Below are 20,464 nucleotides of genomic sequence, written 5' to 3'. Positions count from 1 at the left end.
ACGCCTTGTAATGCTGAGATTACAAGCGTGAGCATTTATGTTATACATCAGGTGGATCACCTGATGTCAGGAGCTCGAGAGCAGCCTGACCAACATGGTGAAACTCCATCCCTACTGAAAATACAAAATTAACTAGGCATGGTGGTACAGCGCCTGTAATCCCAGCTACCTGGGAAGCTGAGGCAAGAGAATCGCTTGAACCTGGGAGATGGAGGTTGCAGAGAGCCGAGATTGTGCCACTGTATTCTAGCCTGGGCAACAAGAGCAAAACTCTGTCTCTAAAAAAAAGAAAGAAAACAGTGAATAAAAGATAATTGAGTTTACTTCCTATTTTTCCTAAAGCTACACGTCTGTTAAATTCATTCTTTGTTTTTTTCTCTCCAATTTTAGTCTGTGCTGAGACCTATAACCCTGATGAGGAAGAGGAAGATACAGATCCAAGGGTAAGACCCAAGCAAAGATGTTAGGTAGAATTGTATTTCTCATTAACTCCCCTTCTCTACATACCAAAAACTCATCATACTAATCATTAAATACAAATTAAAATATCAATGAAGTGACATTTTCAATCTAACAAATTGAAAGCTGCATTGGTTGAGGGTATGGTGAGAAGTGCCTAGCTGTTGCTGTCAGAAGCCTTAAACAGGCTGTGCGTGGTGGCTCACACCTATAATGCAAACACTTTAAGAGGCTGAGGCAGGAGGATTGCTTGAGGCCAGGAGTTCAAGACCAGCCTGCACAATATAGCAAGACCCCATCTCTGGGGAAAAAAAAAATTAGCTGGTTTGGTGGCATGTGCCTGTATTCATAGCTACTTAGGAGCCTGAGGCAGGAGGATTGCTGCTTGAGTCTAGGAGGTCGAGGCTGAAAAGAAAAAAAAAAAACAACTGCTGGGCATGTGGCTCACACCTGTAATCCCAGTGCTTTGGGAGGTTGAGGTGGGAAGATCACTTGAATCCCAGGAGTTTGAGACTAGCCTGGGCAATGTAGTTAGACCTCATCTCATTAAAAAAAAAAAAAAAAAAATTAACAACAAGCCTTAAATACTTAGAGCCAGGCCAATTGATTTAGCATTTACCTAAAGGAGAATTCATCCCTAATGAAAGTTGGATCCTTCCTGAGGATGTACAAATGGAGTTTATCGTAGTGTTATAACAATGAAAAGTGGAAACAACCTAAACGACCCAAAATATGGGATTACCAGGGGCTAAATTATAGTACATTCAAATGGAGAGAATCTGTAGCCATTGAAAGTGATGGTATAGGACTGTATGTAATGGCATGGGATGTATGTTTGTATGAGGTGCATTTTATAGAGCATTTTGTAAATTTAAAAATTTGAAATATATATATAGAGATTTTGTAAATTAAAAAATTTGAAATATATATATTTATTTGTATATATGTATGTATAGAAAATTCTATCTGGAAGGATATACCCCAGATGTTAATAGTGGTTGTGGCAAAACCATGTTTGATTTTTGGGTGCTTTTAAAAAAAAAATAGTTTTTTAAACTTCTGTACAATTGAGGTAAATTATTTTTTGTTTGTTTTTGTTTTTTGTTTTTGTTTTTTTGAGACGGACTCTCGCACTGTCACCTAGGCTGGAGTGCAGTGACGCGAATTCGGCTCATTGCAACTTCCACCTCCTGGGTTCAAGTGATTCTCCTGCCTCAGTCTCCCGACATAAATTACTTTTATGAGAGCATGTATGAACTATAATTTTTAAAAGATTGATATTATAGACTGGGTGTGGTAACTCAGGCCTGTAATCCCAGCACTTTGGGAGGCCAAGGTGGGTGGATCACCTGTCAGGAGTTTGAGATCATCCTGGCCAACCTGGTGAAACCTCATCTCTACTAAAATACAAAAATTAGTTGGGTGTGGTGGTGGGCGCCTATAATCCCAGCTACTCAGGAGGCTGAGGCAGGAGAATTGCTTGAACCCGGGAGGCCAAGGTTGTGGTGATCAGATCACACCACTGTACTCCAGCCTGGGTGACAGAGTGAGATTCCATCTCAAAAAAAAAAAAAAAGATTGCTGTTATAAAAACCTTTAGTGGGCCAGGCACGGTGGCTCATACCTGTAATCCCAGCACTTTGGGAGGCTGAGGCAGGTGGATCACAAGGTCAGGAGTTTGAGACCAGCCTGACCAATATGGTGAAACCCCATCTCTACTGAAAATACAAAAATTAGCCAGGCGTGGTGGCGCCCACCTGTAATCCCAGCTACTCAGGAGGCTGAGGCAGGAGAATCACTTGAACCTGGGAGGCGGAGGTTGTAGTGACCCAAAATCACACCACTGCACTACAACCTGGGCGACAGAGTGAGACTCTGTCTCAAAAAAAAAAAAAAGCTTTAGTGATCTATTATGTTACCCTTAAATCAAGTTACCCTTAAAATGAGTAACTTATGAAAAATATCTGAAATATTCTAATAAATGCTACCATTTTTGTGAATGTAAAAATCCTGTAGATTAAATTTTTTGTTCTAGCTATTGTAAAATTATTGATGACTAAAACAGTTTTTTCTTTTTTTTTTTTTTTTTTTTTTTGAGACGGAGTCTGGCTCTGTCGCCTGGGCTAGAGTGCAGTGGCCGGATCTCAGCTCACTGCAAGCTCCGCCCCCCGGGTTTACGCCATTCTCCTGCCTCAGCCTCCCGAGTAGCTAGGACTACAGGCGCCCGCCGCCTCGCCCGGCTAGTTTTTTTTGTATTTTTTAGTAGAGACGGGGTTTCACCGTGTCCGCCAGGATGGTCTCGATCTCCTGACCTCGTGATCCGCCCGTCTCGGCCTCCCAAAGTGCTGGGATTACAGGCTTGAGCCACCGCGCCCGGCCTGATGACTAAAACAGTTTTTTCTAATTTAATATCACAAATTTAAAATACCTAACACTTTTTTTTGTTGTTGTTGTTGTTGAGACGGAGTCTCGCGCCAGTCCGGGGCTGGAGTGCAGTGGCCGGATCTCAGTTCACTGCAAGCTCCGCCTCCCGGGTTTAGGCCATTCTCCTGCCTCAGCCTCCCAAGTAGCTGGGACTACAGGCGCCCGCCACCTCGCCCGGCTAGTTTTTTGTATTTTTTTTATTAGAGGCGGGGTTTCACTGTGTTAGCCAGGATGGTCTCAATCCCCTGACCTCGTGATCCGCCCGTCTCGGCCTCCCAAAGTGCTGGGATTACAGGCTTGAGCCACCGCGCCCTGCCTTTTTTTTTTTTTTTTTTTTTTTTTTTTTTTTGAGACAGAGTTTTGTTCTTGTTGCCCAGGCTGGAGTACAATGGTGTGATCTTGGCTCACTGCAACCTCCGCCTCCTGGGTTCAAGCAGTTCTCCTGCCTTAGCCTCCCAGGTAGCTGGAATTACAGGCATGCGCCACCACGCCTGGCTAATTTTGTATTTTTAGTAGAGATGGGTTTCTCCATGTTGGTCAGGCTGGTTTCGAACTCCTGACCTCGTGATCTGCCCGCCTCGGCCTCCCAAAGTGCTGGGATTACCTGGGATTATAGGAGCGAGCCACCGTGCCCAGCCTTTTTTTTTTTTTTTTTTTTTTTTTTTGAGATGGAATCTTGCTCTGTCACCAGGCTAGAGTGCAGTGGTGCGGTCTTGGCTCACTGCAACCTCCTCTGATTCCCCGGTTCAAGCGATTCTCCCACCTCAGCCTCCCGAGTAGCTGGGATTACAGGCATGCGCCACCATGCCCAGCTAATTTTTCTATTTTTAGTAGAGACGGAGTTTCACTGTGTTGGCCAGGATGGTCTCGATCTCCTGACATCGTGATCCGCCTGCCTCGGTCTCCCAAAGTGTTGGGATTACAGGCATGAGCCACCTCGCCTGGCCAACACTTTTAACATCTATTATTTCTGGTCAGATTAAATGATGTACTTTTTTTTTTTTTTTTGAGTAGATGCTCAATATTTGTTTAATGAACAAATTTATAAGCCTCTGCTTTATGGATGAAGATCCTGAGGCTCCCAGGGGACAGCTCACTTGCTGCCAGCCACGTAGTCAGCAGGTGGCTTCAGGGCTGGTGCTTTTCACCTCTATATTACATTGCCCCTCCACCTTCAGCATGCAGCTTGATATTATATAAAATTAAAATTACAGAAACCATGCTCTTTATTTTTCCCACTTTTTGGAGAAAGAAATATACCAGTCTTTAAGTGGTTATGTTAAAATGGAATAAAACAATTTCCATGGTTTTATTTGGATTGGCAGGTGATTCATCCTAAAACTGATGAACAGAGATGCAGACTTCAGGAAGCTTGCAAAGATATTCTCCTTTTCAAAAATCTCGATCAGGTAACATTGATTTCTAAAGTATTTTTATTATAATGATCTTTTAGCTTTGCTCTTATTTGTCACTTAAACTTTAATTTTTAGCATCCTAACCATAGCCGTATTAAGCATAAACCTTAGATTCATCTTACATACAAATGTTTCATTGTATTGACCACTTTAACCCAGACATGATCTTTTAGATGCCTTTTAGTGCAGTAGTCCCCCTTATCCTTGGTTTTTGCTTTCCAGGGTTTCAGTTACCCATAGTCAACAACAGCCCAAAAATACTAAATGGAGAATTCCAGAAATAATTCCTAAGTTTTAAAAGGCATGCCGTTCCGAGTAGTGTGATGAATCTCATGCTGTCCTGCTCTGCTACCACCTAGAACACAAATCATCACTTTATCCCAGTGTATTCATGCCATATATGCCACCTGCCCATTAGTCACTTAGTCACCATCTAGCAGTACTCATATTCACGTAACCCTTATTTTACTTAATAATGGCCCCAAAGCACAAGAGAAGCAATGCTGGCAATTCGGATATGCCAAAAAGAAGCCATAAAATGCTTCCTTTAAGTGAAAAGATGAGAGAAATTTAAGGAAAGAAAGGAAGAAAGAGAGAGAGAGAAAAGAAAGAAAAGAAAGGGTGAGATAGAAAGAGGGAGAGAGAGAAGGGAAGAGAGAAAGAAAGAAAAGGAAGGAAGGAAGAAAGGAAGGGAGAGAGGGAGGGTGGGAGAAAGAAATTGTATACCGAGGTTGCAGAGATCTATGGTAAGAATGAATCTTCTGGCTGATTGCGGTGGCTCATGCCTGTAATCCTAGCACTCTGGGAGGCTGAGGTGGGTGGAGTTCAAGACCAGCCTGGCCAACATAGTGAAATTCCGTCTCTACTAAAAATACAAAAATTAGCCAGGTGTGGTAGTGTGCACCTGTAATCCCAGCTACTCAGGAGGCTGAGGCAGGAGAACTGCTTGAATCCAGGAGGCGGAGGTTGCAGTGAGCTGAGATCACACCATTGCACTCCAGTCTGGGTGACAGAGCAAGACTCCATCTCAAAATCAAAAAAAATATATATATATAAAAGAATGAATCTTCTATCTGTAAAACTGTGAAGAAGGAAAAAGAAATTTCTGCTAGTTTTGCTGTCGCACCTCAAACTGCCCAAGTTACAGCCACAGTGCGTGTTAAATATTTGGTTAAGATGGAAAAGGCATTACATTTGTGAGTGGAAGATACGAACAGAAATGTTTTCCAATTGACAGCAATGGGGTTCAACACTATCTGTGGTTTCAGACATCCACATATCCCCTTGGAACATATTCCCCATGGATAAGAGGAGGACTGCTGTATTTTTCTGAGCTGCTTTGGCACTTTCTCCAAGACAAAACTGATAATTTGAAGAGCATGCAATTTTGTCATGTTTCAAGGAAATGCTCAGATTTGCATGACCCTGGTTTAGTTTGGAGGTCTGAATTTATCCTACAAAGAGATTGATTTTTCTGAAGATGCTGGTATGTAGTTCCCTTCATTGATAATAGTTAACCCACTGGCTTACCACAGTATGTGATAAGTGCTTCTTGAGAATGGTGTGTTTCTGCAGGGCCTAGCATAGGATCCGTGACCTGGGCCTGTCCTCCCTCTCTTGGTGGTAGAAATAAAGAACAAGGGCTATCTCCTGATGGGTGTCCTAGTACATTTGGGCTGCTATAACAAAATATCATAACCTGGGTAGTTTATAAACAGTGGAAATTTCTCACAGTTCTGGAGTCTGGGAAATCCAAGCTCAAGGTGCCAGCAGATTTGGTGTCTGACCAGGAACCCACTTCCTGGTTCATAGATGACCATCTCGGAATCACATGCAGTAAGTACTTCAACATTGTTGGTAGTCTTGGAAACTGTAACTTTAAGCAAAACAACCTATAATGGAACCTTTTTTTTTCCCTCATCAGTGTTATAACTGTGTTATTTGAGGACCTTCTATACATTGTTTTGCTTATAGTCACAGTTTTCAAGAACCTATCAACCACTTTAAGTGAGGACTTACTGTGTTTTGTTTGGTTGTCATGTTGTTATTTTAGTCTCCTCTAACCTAGAAATGCTCCCCTTCCACCCCTTTTATTCTATATCTCATGACACATGTGTTTGAAGAGTACAGACTAGAAGAAGAAAAGTGACATAGAACAAGAGGCTTCCAGCAGGCAATCCACAGGCTAGGTACAGATGTCTGTGTTTGTTCTGTATTGTACATGAAAATTTAAATTTATTGCCAGCATTTAAATAGGAGATTTCTGGCAACGCTGGGCTCACATTCCAGTGAATGTGGGTAACACGTCAATTGCAAGCCATCCTTTTTAGTATTTGTCAGCTTATACAGTATTCAACTCACATGGAACTAAATATACTTTTTGGTGATACTCAATTATCGTAGTAGTACAGTCACTCTGATAGAACATAAACTCACCTGGAATTATGCAGTCATAAAATTATTCTTTTTCCAGGTCTTCAGTCTACATTCCTCCAAAGAGAAAGTCTCTTTTTTTAATTGAACCTGGTATTCTTTAGTGACTCCCTAATAATCACTGATCTCCCTGTCTGACAGGGATGCTGGCCCTAGACTGAGACCATTGTTTCATAGAATTTAATAGTATTATTTTCTTTTCATTATACTTATTGACATAGTTGATGTCTGGTTATGGCAGGCAATAGTAGTAAGTAATTGTATGTGCTGTATGCAAATGAAGCAGTATTAGCTGTCTTATAATAGATCTCATTTATTGAGTATCTGTTGTTTCGTAAATACTTCCTAGGTTTTTCTCCTTTGGTCATAAAAATTGATGACCTGGAATCTTTGTTATACCCTTTTTGAAACTGAAGTTCACTGGGCGTGGTGGCTCACGCCTGTAATTCTAGCACTTTGGGAAGCCAAGGTGGGCGGATCACATGAGGTCAGGAGTTTGAGACCTGCCTGGCCGACATGGCAGAACCCCATCTCTACTAAAAATATAAACATTAGCTAGGCGTGATGGTGCAGGCCTGTAGTCCCAGCTACTCAGGCAGCTGAGGCAGGAGAATTGCTTGAACTCAGGAGGTAGAGGTTGCGGTGAGCTGAGATCACACCACTGAACTCCAGCCTGGGCGACAGAGTGAGACTCTGTCTCTAGAAAAAAAGAAAAAAAAAGATACTGAAGCTCAGCGAGGTTAAGTGACCTGTTTTGCTAGTCAAAAGCAGTTGTGCTATTCCAAAAGATAACCTCTAAGCCACAGCAGTCCTTTAGATCTGATGATCCTGTTAAGATCAACACCTGTAGGAAGGTGGCAGCATATGGCTTTACGCGTAACATAGTGGAACCATCAGGCAGGTGATAGTCAATATTTTTGCGTAAATTGTGGGAAGCTTTTTCAAAACAATACTGCCTCAGAAGACTTGCCAATTTGCTGTCTGCTGAGGTACATGGAGGTGCAAAGCTGAATGGTCCCAGGAAAGCATTTGTTTCAGACAACCTTTAGGTTTCTGTTTGAATGTGGGGACTTCTGTTATATAGTCACAAATTGAGATAATTATGGTCACTGCTTTTTTGCAGCATATGTAAGGCTATTTTTCCTTCTTGTGCATACCCTGCAGGAACAACTTTCTCAAGTTCTTGATGCCATGTTTGAAAGGATAGTCAAAGCTGATGAGCATGTCATTGACCAAGGAGATGATGGAGACAACTTTTATGTCATAGAACGGTAGGAGATGGAGCTTTGGAATTGTGTGGCCACACTTAATCGGATTCATGAATCAGTGCAGATGCTTTATCCTATTCTGTATTCAGCCCCGAGAGGCTTAGGGCCAAGTGAAAAAGCTTCCCAAAGCCTTGTGAGAGTCCACAGCTTGTCCCTCTCTACCAGTGCTGTCCTGAGTCCTCAGCACAACTCATATTTGAAGAGCAATCATCTAGAGTGGAAAGTCTCCTTTAGGCCAGGTGCGGTGGCTCACGCCTGTAATCCCAGTACTTTGGGAGGCCAAGGCCAGTGGATTACTTGAGGTGAGGGGTTCGAGACCAGCCTGGCCAATATGGTGAAACCCCGTATCTACTAAAAATACAAAAATTAGCCGGATGTGGCGGTGCATGCCTGTAATCCCAGCTGCTTGGGAGGCTGAGGCTGGAGAATCGCTTGAACCCAGGAGGCGAAGGTTGTTGCAGTGAGCTGAGACCCCACCACTGCACTCCAGCTGGGCAACAGAGCAAGACTCCGTCTCAAAAAAAAAAAAGAAAAAAGAAAGTCTTCTTTACAGTTAGTTAAAGAGTGCAGGGTGTGCTTTATAAACATGTTATTTGCCAGTGTCAAGTGAATTGATTCCCTGAAGAATTAGCCATGGTGCTATAGTTGTTTGAATCTTCATATTCGAGCCTGATTTTACTCATTAATATGCTGCCCTGACCTTAACCCCTCTGGCTCAGATGTAAGTATTAGGAAAAAATGAAATATTTGGGCTTGTCCTGCTCACCTTACTGTGTCCTAACCTCTTGAGCTTAGTATCCTCTTTGGCTGGTGGCAGTGAGGTAGGTATCCTGATCCCCTTAGTCCTGAAAGAAGCACTCTCATTAAGAGTTTAACATCAATAAGATATTGCTTCACCTGATATCTTCCATTAATTTAAAAATAAAATGGTTTTTGGAGCTAGATAATAAAAAGGAAACAAAAATAATTTTTTTATCTTGAAGTAATTTCAGAGTTACAGAAAAGTTAAACAAATAGTACAAAAAATGTATCACAGGCCTGGTGCAGTGACTCATGCCTGTAATCCCAGCACTTTGAGAGGCTGAGGCAGGTGGATCACTTGAGGTCTGGAGTTCGAGACCAGCCTGGCCAATGTGGTGAAAGTCCATCTCTACTAAAAAAAAAAATACAAAAAATTGCCCAGACACAGTGGCTCATGCCTGTAATCCCAGCACTTTGGGAGGCCGACGCGGGTGGATCACGAGGTCAGGAGTTCAAGATCAGCCTGGCCAACATAGTGAAACCCTGTCTCTACTAAAAATACAAAAATTAGCTGGGCATGGTGGCGCACGCCTGTAGTCCCAGCTACTCAGGAAGCTGAGGCAGGAGAATCGTGTGAACCTGGGAGGCAGAGGCTGCAGCAAGCTGAGATCGCCCCACTGCACACCAGCCTGGGCAACAGTGTGAAACTTTGTCTCAAAAACAAAAACAAAAATTAGTTGGACATGGTGGTGTGTGCCTGTAATCACAGCTACTTGGGAGGCTTAGGCAGGAGAATCGCTTGAACCTGGGAAGGGGAGGTTACAGTGAGCCGAGATAGTGCCACTGCACTCTAGCCTGGGTGAGAGTGAGACCGGTCTCAAAAAAAAAAAGAAAAAAAAATTATAAATACAGGTTCCCCAGGTTAGTGTTCTCCCTTTGCTTCATTAAATTGTTGACAAGGAAGGGCGCGGTGGCTCACGCCTGTAATCCCAGCATTTTGGGAGGCTGAGGTGGGTGGATCACTTGAGGTCAGGAGTTCGAAACCAGCCTGGCCAACGTGGTGAAACCCCAGCTCTACTAAAAATACAAAAAAAAAAAAAAAAAAAAGGCCGGGCACAGTGGCTCAGGCCTGTAATCCCAGCACTTTGGGAGGCCGAGACGGGCGGATCACGAGGTCAGGAGATCGAGACCATCCTGGCTAACACGGTGAAACCCCATCTCTACTAAAAATACAAAAAATTAGCCGGGCGTGGTGGTGGCGCCTGTAGTCCCAGCTACTCGGGAGGCTGAGGCAGGAGAATGACGTAAACCCGGGAGGCGGAGCTTGCAGTGAGCTGAGATCGCACCACTGCACTCCAGCCTGGGAGACAGAGCGAAACTCCGTCTCAAAAAAAAAAAAAAAAAAAAATGAGCACGCCTGTGATCCCAGCTACTTGGGAGGCTGAGGCAGGAGAATCACTTGAACCCGCAAGGCAGAGGTTGCCTTGAGCTGAGATTGTGCCATTGCACTCCAGCCTGGGTGACAGAGTGAGACTTCGTCCCTACCACCACCAAAAAAAAAATTGTTGGAGAGTAAATTGCAGATATAATGCCCTGTTATCTCTGAATACCCCAGTGTGCATTTCCTAAAAAGGATATTCTCTTACTTTAGTACAGAACAATTATAAAAAACACAAATTAACATTTATACAATACTACATATAGTATATGCACCTTATTCAAATTTTTCTAATTCTCCTCATTTTTAAAATTCTTTTAATCTCCATCAAATAGCTGTGGTAGATTCATTGGTTGCCTTTCTTCTTGAGACTTTTCTTATTTAGATTCTTTTTTTTTTTTTTTTTTTTTTTTTTTGAGACGGAGTCTCGCTCTGTCGCCCAGGCTGGAGTGCAGTGGCGCGATCTCGGCTCACTGCAAGCTCCGCCTCCCGGGTTCACGCCATTCTCCTGCCTCAGCCTCCCGAGTAGCTGGGACTACAGGCGCCCACAACCGCGCCCAGCTAATTTTTTGTATTTTTAGTAGAGACGGGGTTTCACCGTGGTCTCGATCTCCTGACCTTGTGATCCGCCCGCCTCGGCCTCCCAAAGTGCTGGGATTACAGGCGTGAGTCACCGCGCCCGGCCTTATTTAGATTCTTGAACAGAAAATGCTGTCCCTCCTTGAGTAACCTTTGGGTTCTTGCTACCTGTGACAAATTATTACACTTAAAGGAAATGTTTTCTTTACTCTAAATGCTGATTTAGAGTAAAGATGACATAAATAATATCTTCTCAGAGAACAGACTTTTGTCTTCATGTTTCATACTAATACTTCTTACACAGAAATTCTACAAGTAATGACAGAATAAGTTTCCTTGTTTTGTTTTGTTTTTTAGGGGAACAGAGTCTTACTCTGTCGCAAGGCTGGAGTGCAGTGGCATGGTCTCGGCTCACTGCAACCCCCGCCTCCCAGGCTCAAGTGATTCTCCTGCCTCAGCATCCTGAGTAGCTGGTACTACAGGTGTGCGCCACCACGCCCAGCTAATTTTTGTATTTTTAGTAGAGACAGGGTTTCACCATGTTGGCCACGATGATCTTGATCTCCTGACCTTGTGATCTGCCCACCTCAGCCTCCCAAAGTGCTGAGATTACGGGCATGAGCCACTGCACCCAGCCCAGAATAGTTTTAAAATAAAATTATAAATATAATATAAAACTGTATTTATTTTATTTTATTTATTTATTTATTTTGAGATAGAGTCTTGCTCTGTTGCCCAGGCTGGAGTGTAGTGGTGCAGTCCTGGCTAACTACAACCTCCACCTCCCACATTCAAATGATTCTCCTGCCATAGCCTCCTGAGTAGCTGGGATTACAGGCACCTACCACCACTCCCAGCTAATTTTTGTATTTTAGTAGAGACGGGGTTGGCCAGGCTGGTCTTGAACTCCTGACCTCAAGAGATCCACCTGCCTCAGCCTCCCAAAGTGCTGGGATTACAGGTGTGAGCCACCCCATGCCAGGTCTATTTTTATAATATAATAAAATTGTATTACCACCTCAAGCAGCCACCTTTCCCCTTTGCCTTGCCATGTCCTCTACCACCATGACAGAGGTCCCATTGGGCACTTATGGTCTGAGAAATAAGCATCCACCTGTACATGTCCACAACTTAAAGACTGAAATGCCGCCGAGCGCGGTGGCTCAAGCCTGTAATCCCAGCACTTTGGGAGGCCGAGGCGGGCGGATCACGAGGTCAGGAGATCGAGACTATCCTGGCTAACATGGTGAAACCCCGTCTCTACTAAAAATACAAAAAACTAGCCGGGCGTGGTGGCGGGCGCCTGTAGTCTCAGCTACTTGGGAGGCTGAGGCAGGAGAATGGCGTGAACCCGGGAGGCAGAGCTTGCAGTGAGCCAAGATCACGCCACTGCACTCCAGCCTGGGAGACACAGCGAGACTCCGTCTCAGAAAAAAAAAAAAAAAAAAAAAAGACTGAAATGCCTTTGTACAGAGGGAATGATTTATTTCATATGTAAACAAAAGGGATTATTCTTTGTACAGTGAAAGTGGTGAATAAGGGCCTGGCACAGTGATTCACACCTGCAATCCCAGCACTTTGGGAGGCCAAGGTGGGAGGATTGCCTGAGCCCAGGATTGCCAGAGCAAGATAGTGAAACCTTATCTCTACAAAACATTTTTTTAGGCTGGGCACAGTGGCTCACGCCTGTAATTCCAGCACTTTAGAAGACCCAGGTGGGCAGAGCACTTGAGGTCAGGAGTTTGAGACCAGCTTGGCCAACATGGCGAAACCTCGTCTCTACTAAAAATACAAAAAATTAGCTGGATGTGGTGGCGGGCACCTGTAATCCCAGCTACTTGGGAGGTTGAGGCAGGAGAATTGCTTCAACCTGGGAGATGGAGGTTTCAGTGAGCCGAGATCATGCCATTGCATTCCAGCCTGGGCAACAATAGTGAAATTACATCTCAAAAAAAAAAAATGCAGGCCGGGCGCCTGTAATCCCAGCACTTTGGGAGGCTGAGGTGGGCAGATCACAAGGTCAAGATGTCGAGAATATCCTGGCTGACATGGTGAAACCCCATCTCTACTAAAAATAAAAAAATTAGCTGAGCATGGTGACATGCACCTGTAGTCCCAGCTACTCGGGAGGCTGAGGCAGGAGAATAACTTGAACCCGGGAGGCAGAGGTTGCAGTGAGCGGAGATCATGCCACTGTACTCCAGGCTGGGTGACAGAGCGGGACTCTGTCTCAAAAAAACAAAACAAAATCGCATAAAAAACCATTTTTTAAGAAATTACCCAGGCATGGTGGTGCATGCCTGTAGTCCCCAGCTAATTGGAAGGCTGAGGTGGGAGGATCACTAGATCCCAAGAGGTTGAGTCTCCAGTGGGCAGTGATCATAACACTGCACTCTAGCCTGGGGAACAAAATGAGACCCTGTCTCAGAATAAAAAGAAAAGAAAAAAGAATGTGGTGATGAACAAATAGGAAAGGGCTGAGCACAGTGGCTCACACCTGTAATCCCAGCACTTTTGGAGGCTGATATGGATTACTTGAGGCCAGGAGTCCAAGACTAACCTGGGCAACATAGTGAGACCCCTGTCTCTACGAAACAATAAAGAAAGACTATCGTTCAAGTGAAAAGGTACAGTTCCTGGCCTCAAAAAGTTCATGGTCAAGTTGGAGAGACAGACCTTTCAATAGATAATTATTACATAATGTGGTGGTAACAACAATGATAAAAACATAGGCCCCGTTATTTAGAGGAGGACCTGAATGGGAAAGGTCAAGAGAGGCTCTCTGCAGTGCTGCTGCCTGAAATGAGTTCGTGTCACTCCCAAAGTTAAATGCTAGTGTCTGGAGGAGACACTAAAAACACTGAATTCCATGTTTCGTATTTATAACCTTATTTTACGTTGTCTATAAAGGCCTAGGACAGGTCAGCTTCCCTACTGAGTGGTAAGCTCCCCTGAAAGCAGGGTTGGTGGCACATTCTCTGCTTTTCTTTTTTTTTTTGAGACGGAGTCTCGCTCTGTCGCCCAGGCTGGAGTGCAGTGGCCGGATCTCAGCTCACTGCAAGCTCCGCCTCCCAGGTTTATGCCATTCTCCTGCCTCAGCCTCCCGAGTAGCTGGGACTACAGGCGCCCGCCACCTCGCCCGGCTAGTTTTTTGTATTTTTTAGTAGAGATGGGGTTTCACCGTGCTAGCCAGGATGGTCTCGATCTCCTGACCTCGTGATCCGCCCGTCTCGGCCTCCCAAAGTGCTGGGATTACAGGCGTGAGCCACCGCACCCGGCCTCTGCTTTTCTTTTAATACGTGATATTTAGTGATTTTATCAGACAGATGGAAGTTCTTTGTAGGAAATTTAGAATATAAAAAAATAAAAAGGCCAGGTGCGGTGGCTCACACTTGTAATCCCAGCACTTCGGAAGGCCGAGGCAGGTGGATCAGAAGATCAGGAGATCGAGACCATCCTGGCTAACACGGTGAAACCCTATCTCTACTAAAAATACAAAAAATTAGCCGGGCATGGTGGCAGGTGCCTGTAATCCCAGCTACTTGGGAGGCTGAGGCAGTAGAATGGCGTGAACCCGGGAGGCGGAGCTTGTAGTGAGCTGAGATTGCGCCACTGCACTCCAGCCTGGGCAACAGGGCAAGACTCTGACTCAAAAAAAATAAATAAATAAATAAAATACAAACCGGATAGAAATTAATTTAGGCATAATCTGATTACCAGTATATGATTCCATTATTTTTTCCATGCTTTACTGTTGAGATCAGATACCTCACCCAAAATTTGGTTAAGATGTCAAGACTGATGATACACTAAAATGGTATGAAAAGGTTTATTACTCACATGTTGAGCCATTTTAGAGCAGGGCAGGCTCCCAGACGGATCCAAAAATGACTTTAGATAGCAGGCGAGGTGACTGTCTTGGGATTTATGGTGGTTAGAAGGTGAGATTAGGTGAGGGTACTCTTACACAGGGGCTGGCATTTGTGTTGATTGAACTCCCCATCAGCACCAAAGGAGGGGGCACCCAGGCTTTCTTATCAGCTTGCCCAGATGTGGGGCAGAAGAGGAAGGGTTTGAAAGCTGTCAACAATCAAACATCAAAAATGGAGTCGACTAATGGAGTTATCTTTACATACTTTTTTTTAATATTAAATCATACATTGTTGTGTGATTTAATTTTTTTAAATCTGTTTTAAACATGTCAGGGATTATAGTATTATTCTGTTACTATTATTATTATTTTGAGATAGAGTCTCACTCTGCCGCCCAGGCTGGAGTGCAATGGTGTGATCTCGGCTCACTATAACCTCTGCCTCCCAAGTTCAAGTGATTCTTCTGCCTCAGCCTCCTGAGTAGCTGGGATTACAGGCACATGCCACCATGCCCAGCTAATTTTTGTATTTTTAGTAGAGACAGAGTTTTACCATGTTGGCCCGGCTGGTCTCAAACTCCTGACCTCAGGTGATGTGTCTGCCTCAGCCTCCCAAGGTGCTGGGACTACAGGTGAGCCACTGTGCAGCCATACTCTGTCATTATTATTTTATATACAGGCATGAGCCACCACACCTGGCCTCTGTCATTATTTTTAATGACTCTGTAATATAGATAGAAACATGTATTTGACCCATCTCCTATTATTAGCAGATGAAATTACTTATAGTTTTTACTATTATAAATATTACCTGGTGAAATCCCTGCAATTAAACCTTTTGCAGTATCTTTGATTGTCTCTTTTGGAATGACTGGAAATGGAATTGCTGTATCAAAGGGTCTTTTTAAGGCGTTTGCTATATGTTTTAATTATCTTGCAGAAACTGAAAAGTTTATGTTTCCCTCAGTGGTATGTTGAAAGTGCCTATTTCTGCAAATGCTTGTCAGTTCTGAATTTTTTGTTTTTTTAGCAATTATTGCCAATCAATAGATAAATAATTGTATCGTTTGCATTTTTTTTTTTTTTTTTTTGAGGCAGAGCCTCTCTCTGTCGCCCAGGCTAGGGTGCAATGACGTAATCTCGGCTGACTGCAACCCTCTACCTCCTGGTTTCAAGTGATTCTCCTGCCTCAGCCTCCCGCGTAGCTGGGATTACAGGCACCTGTCACCCACCCAGCTAATTTTTGTATTTTTAGTAGAGACGGGGTTTCACCAGGTTGGCCAGGCTGGTCTCGAACTCCTGACCTCAGGTGATCCACCCACCTCGGCCTCCCAAAGTGCTGGGATTACAGGCTTGAGCCACTGCGCCCAACCTGCTTTCTTTATTTTAATTGGTTGTATCCTGATTTTCAAGAGACTATGAAAGAAAACCCATGCACTCATTTCAATATCTACAGCAAAGCATTTGACAAAACTCAACATCTTTTTGTGATGAAAATGCTCAGTAAACTAGCAACAAAAATAACTTTCCCTAACTAGACTAAAGGCATTTATTAAAAACTTACAGCTAACATCATATTTAATGGTGAAAAATTGTGTTTCTCTTTTTTTTTCTTTTGTTTTTTTGTTTTTTGAGACAGAGTCTTGCTCTGTCGCCCAAGCTGGAGTGCAGTGGCGCGATCTTGGCTCACTGCAAGCTCCGCCTCCCAGGTTCACGCCATTCTCCTGCCTCAGCCTCCTGAGTAGCTGGAACTACAGGCGCCCGCCACCACACCCGGCTAATTTTTGTATTTTTAGTAGAGACGGGGTTTCACCGTGTTAGCCAGGATGGTCTTGATCTGACCTCGTGATCTGCCCGTCTTGGCCTCCCAAAGTGCTGGGATTACAGGTGTGAGTCACCACGGCCGAAAAGTTGTTTTTTTCTTACAACTCAGAATAAGGCAACAATGTTTGCTTTCACCATTTCCACTTAATATTGTATTGGAGGTTATAGTCAATGCAATAAGGCAAAGAAAAGGAAGAGAGGGAGGGAGGGAGGCAAGGAAAAAAGGAAGGAAGAAAAAATGTGACATAGATACACAATGAAATACTATTTGACCATAAAAAAGAAGGAAATCATGTCATTTGTAGCAACATGGAGGTTGCTATATTAAGTTAGATAGGCACAGGAAGACAAATACCACATGTTCTCGCTCACATGAGAGTGCTAAAGAACACTGATACCATAGACATAGAGAATACAATGATATATACCAGAAACTGAGAAGGGTGGTGGGTGGATGAAGAGAAGTTGGCTAATGGGTACAAACACAGTTAGATAGAAGAGATACATTTTAATGTGTCTTTTTTTTTTTTTTCCTTTTTGTGGAGACAAGTCTCCATACGTTGCCCAGGATTGTCTCAAACTCCTGGGCTCAAACAGCCCTCCCAGTTTAGCTTCCTAAAGTGCAGAAATTACAGGTGTGAGCCATTGCACCCGGCAAGTTCTAATGTTTTATAGCATGATAGGGTGACTATACTTGGGTGACAATATTTTGCATATTTCAAAGGAACTATTAGTAGAAGAGAGGACGTGAAATGATACCAACACATAGAAATGACATATATCCCAAGGTGATAGATACCCCAGTTACCCTGACTTAATCATCACCCATTCTATGCATGGATAAAACACTCACATGTACCCCATAAATTATGTAAAATATTATATATTATTATTTATTTATTTATTTGAGACGGAGTCTCGCTCTTTCGCCCAGGCTGGAGTGCAGTGGCCGGATCTCAGCTCACTGCAAGCTCCGCCTCCTGGGTTCACGCCATTCTCCTGCCTCAGCCTCCCGAGTAGCTGGGACTACTGGCGCCCGCCACCTCGCCCAGCTAGTTTTTTGTAGTTTTAGTAGAGACGGGGTTTCACTGTGTTCACCAGGATGGTCTCAATCTCCTGACCTCATGATCCACCCGTCTCGGCCTCCCAAAGTGCTGGGATTACAGGCTTGAGCCACCGCGCCCGGCAATATTATATATTATTAAAACAAAAAAGATTAGGCTGGGCATAGTGGTTCATGCCTTTAATCCCAGCACTGCGGGAGGCCGAGGCAGATGGATCACGAGGTCAGGAGATCGAGACCATCCTGGCTAACACGGTGAAATCCTGTCTCTACTAAAAATACCAAAAAAATTAGCCAGGCGTGGGGGCGGGTGCCTGTAGTCCCAGCTACTCGGGAGGCTGAGGCAGGAGAATGAAAATGGTGTGAACCACTGGCCGGGCGCGGTGGCTCAAGCCTGTAATCCCAGCACTTTGGGAGGCCGAGACGGGCGGATCACGAGGTCGGGAGATCGAGACCATCCTGGCTAACATGGTGAAACCCCGTCTCTACTAAAAAAAAAAATACAAAAAACTAGCCGGGCGAGGTGGCGGGCGCCTGTAGTCCCAGCTACTGGGGAGACTGAGGCAGGAGAATGGCGGGAACCCGGGAGATGGAGCTTGCAGTGAGCTGAGATCCGGCCACTGCACTCCAGCCTGGGCGGCAGAGCGAGACTCCGTCTCAAAAAAAAAAAAAAAATGGCCGGGCGCGGTGGCTCACGCCTGTAATCCCAGCACTTTGGGAGGCCGAGGCGGGCGGATCACAAGGTCAGGAGATCGAGACCACGGTGAAACCCCGTCTCTACTAAAAATACAAAAAATTAGCCGGGCGCGGTTGTGGGCGCCTGTAGTCCCAGCTACTCGGGAGGCTGAGGCAGGAGAAGGGCGTGAACCCGGGAGGCAGAGCTTGCAGTAAGCCGAGATCGCGCCACTGCACTCCAGCCTGGGCGACAGAGCGAGACTCCGTCTCAAAAAAAAAAAAAAAAAAAAAAAAAAAAGAAAATGGCGTGAACCCGGGAGTTGGAGCTTGCAGTGAGCCAAGATCCCTCCGCTGCACTCCAGCCTGGGTGACAGAGCAAGACTCTGTCTCAAAAAAAAAAAAAAAAGAAAATTCCAAGAATGCCACAGAAAGGCTACTAGAATTAATAAATGAGTTTAGCAAGGTTATAGGACACAGTACAAAGTCAAAATATGAAAATATGTTGTTTTTTATATATTAGCAAAGTTCCTTTGGTAATATCTTAAAACAACATTTTCTTTTATATGTGCCTGCCAGTTCTTAGCATTTATTATCAGAAGTAACTAATGAAATTATTTTTTGTCATTCTTCTAGGGGAACTTATGACATTTTAGTAACAAAAGATAATCAAACCCGCTCTGTTGGTCAATATGACAACCGTGGCAGTTTTGGAGAACTAGCTCTGATGTACAACACCCCGAGAGCTGCTACCATTGTTGCTACCTCAGAAGGCTCCCTCTGGGGACTGGTGAGTGAGAGAAATTGTTCCCCTTGCAAGGCACAGTATTAATTCCCTTTCTGTGTCTCTGTCCTCGGGCTGTTGATTTACACTATATCTTACAGCCAGTTATCTGAAAGACATGGTTATTATAAAATTATGAACATATTTTCTCAAATGAAATCACATTTTAAAGACGTGAAAGAGCACTTTAGGGCTGGGCAGTGGCTCACTCCTGTAATCCCAGCACTTTGGGAGGCTGAGGTAGGCAGATCATGAGGTCAGGAGATATCCTGGCTAACATGGTGAAACCCCCATCTCTACTAAAAATACAAAAAAATTAGCCGGGCGTGGTGGCAGGTGCCTGTAGTCCCAGCTAGTCGGGAGGCTGAGTCAGGAGAATGGCGTGAACCCGGGAGGCCAAGCTTGCAGTGAGCCGAGATCACACCACTGCACTCCAGCCTGGCAACAGAGCAAGACTCCATCTCAAAAAAAAAAAAAAAAAAAAAAAAAAAAAAACACTTGATTGTGACATCCTGATGTTAAATTAAGAGTGCTCCTGAAAGAGATAGTGACTTAAGGATAGGTCACGCACTTGGGATTCAATGATTGAAAAACTTGAGAATAGATTTGTATAGGGGAATAATAAGTAATGGGGGGCCAGGTGTGGTGACTCACACCTGTAATCCCAGCACTTGGGGAAGCCAAGGCAGGAAGATCACTTGAGGTCAGGAGTTCGAGACCAGCCTGAGCAACATGGTGAAACCCTGTCTCTACTAAAAATATGAAAATTAGGCAGTCATGGTGATGGGTGCCTGTAGTCCCAGGAGGCGGAGGTTGCAGTGAGGCAAGATCACGCCACTGCACTCTAGCCTGGGCGACTGAGCAAGACTCCATCTCAAAAAATATAAAACAAAATAATAAGCCTTGGTGCCAACTACTGGTTCAGACCAAGATGGAATAGCCCTATAGCATGCTAGTGTTCTCACTTAAAAACACACACGGGCCGGGTACGGTGGCTCACGCCTGTAATCCCAGCACTTTGGGAGGCCGAGATGGGCGGATCACGAGGTCAGCAGATCAAGACCATCCTGGCTAACACGGTGAAACCCCGTCTCTACTAAAAAAAAAAAATACAAAAAATTAGCCGGGCGTGGTGGTGGCACCTGTAGTCCCAGCTACTCGGGAGGCTGAGGCAGAAGAATGGCATGAACCCGGGAGGCGGAGCTTGCAGTGAGCTGAGATCCGGCCACTGCACTCCAGCCTGGGCGACAGAGCCAGACTCTGTCTCAAAAAAAAAAAAAAAAAAAAAACAAAAAACAACACACACACACACACACACACACACACACACACACACACACACACACACACACACACACACACACACACACACACACACACACACACCCCCCCCCCCCCCCCCCCCCCCCCACTCTGGACATAATATAGCAAACACAGGAAGACCCTGAAAGGTGGAAAGAAGGCAGACTATCTAGGGATATTGGGGCTTGAGG

The 20,464-nt window shown here is 44.4% G+C and overlaps 1 protein-coding gene across 1 annotated transcript in view; it reads left to right on the top strand.

Annotated features, from left to right (window-relative positions):
• Positions 1 to 20,464, top strand: part of LOC105480625 (protein kinase cAMP-dependent type II regulatory subunit alpha) — a 105,653-nt gene that overhangs the window by 55,848 nt on the left and 29,341 nt on the right. Inside the window, exons 3-6 of the mRNA XM_071091656.1 lie at positions 391 to 443; positions 4,209 to 4,292; positions 7,896 to 8,002; positions 18,824 to 18,977. Of these exons, the coding sequence (XP_070947757.1) occupies positions 391 to 443; positions 4,209 to 4,292; positions 7,896 to 8,002; positions 18,824 to 18,977 (398 nt within the window). The remainder of the gene's footprint in view (positions 1 to 390; positions 444 to 4,208; positions 4,293 to 7,895; positions 8,003 to 18,823; positions 18,978 to 20,464) is intronic.

The sequence above is a fragment of the Macaca nemestrina genome, chromosome 2, assembly GCF_043159975.1.
Source record: "Macaca nemestrina isolate mMacNem1 chromosome 2, mMacNem.hap1, whole genome shotgun sequence".
Lineage (NCBI taxonomy): Eukaryota > Metazoa > Chordata > Mammalia > Primates > Cercopithecidae > Macaca > Macaca nemestrina.
Note: the sequence above shows the minus strand (reverse complement) of the source record. Positions and strands in the feature narration are given on the sequence as shown.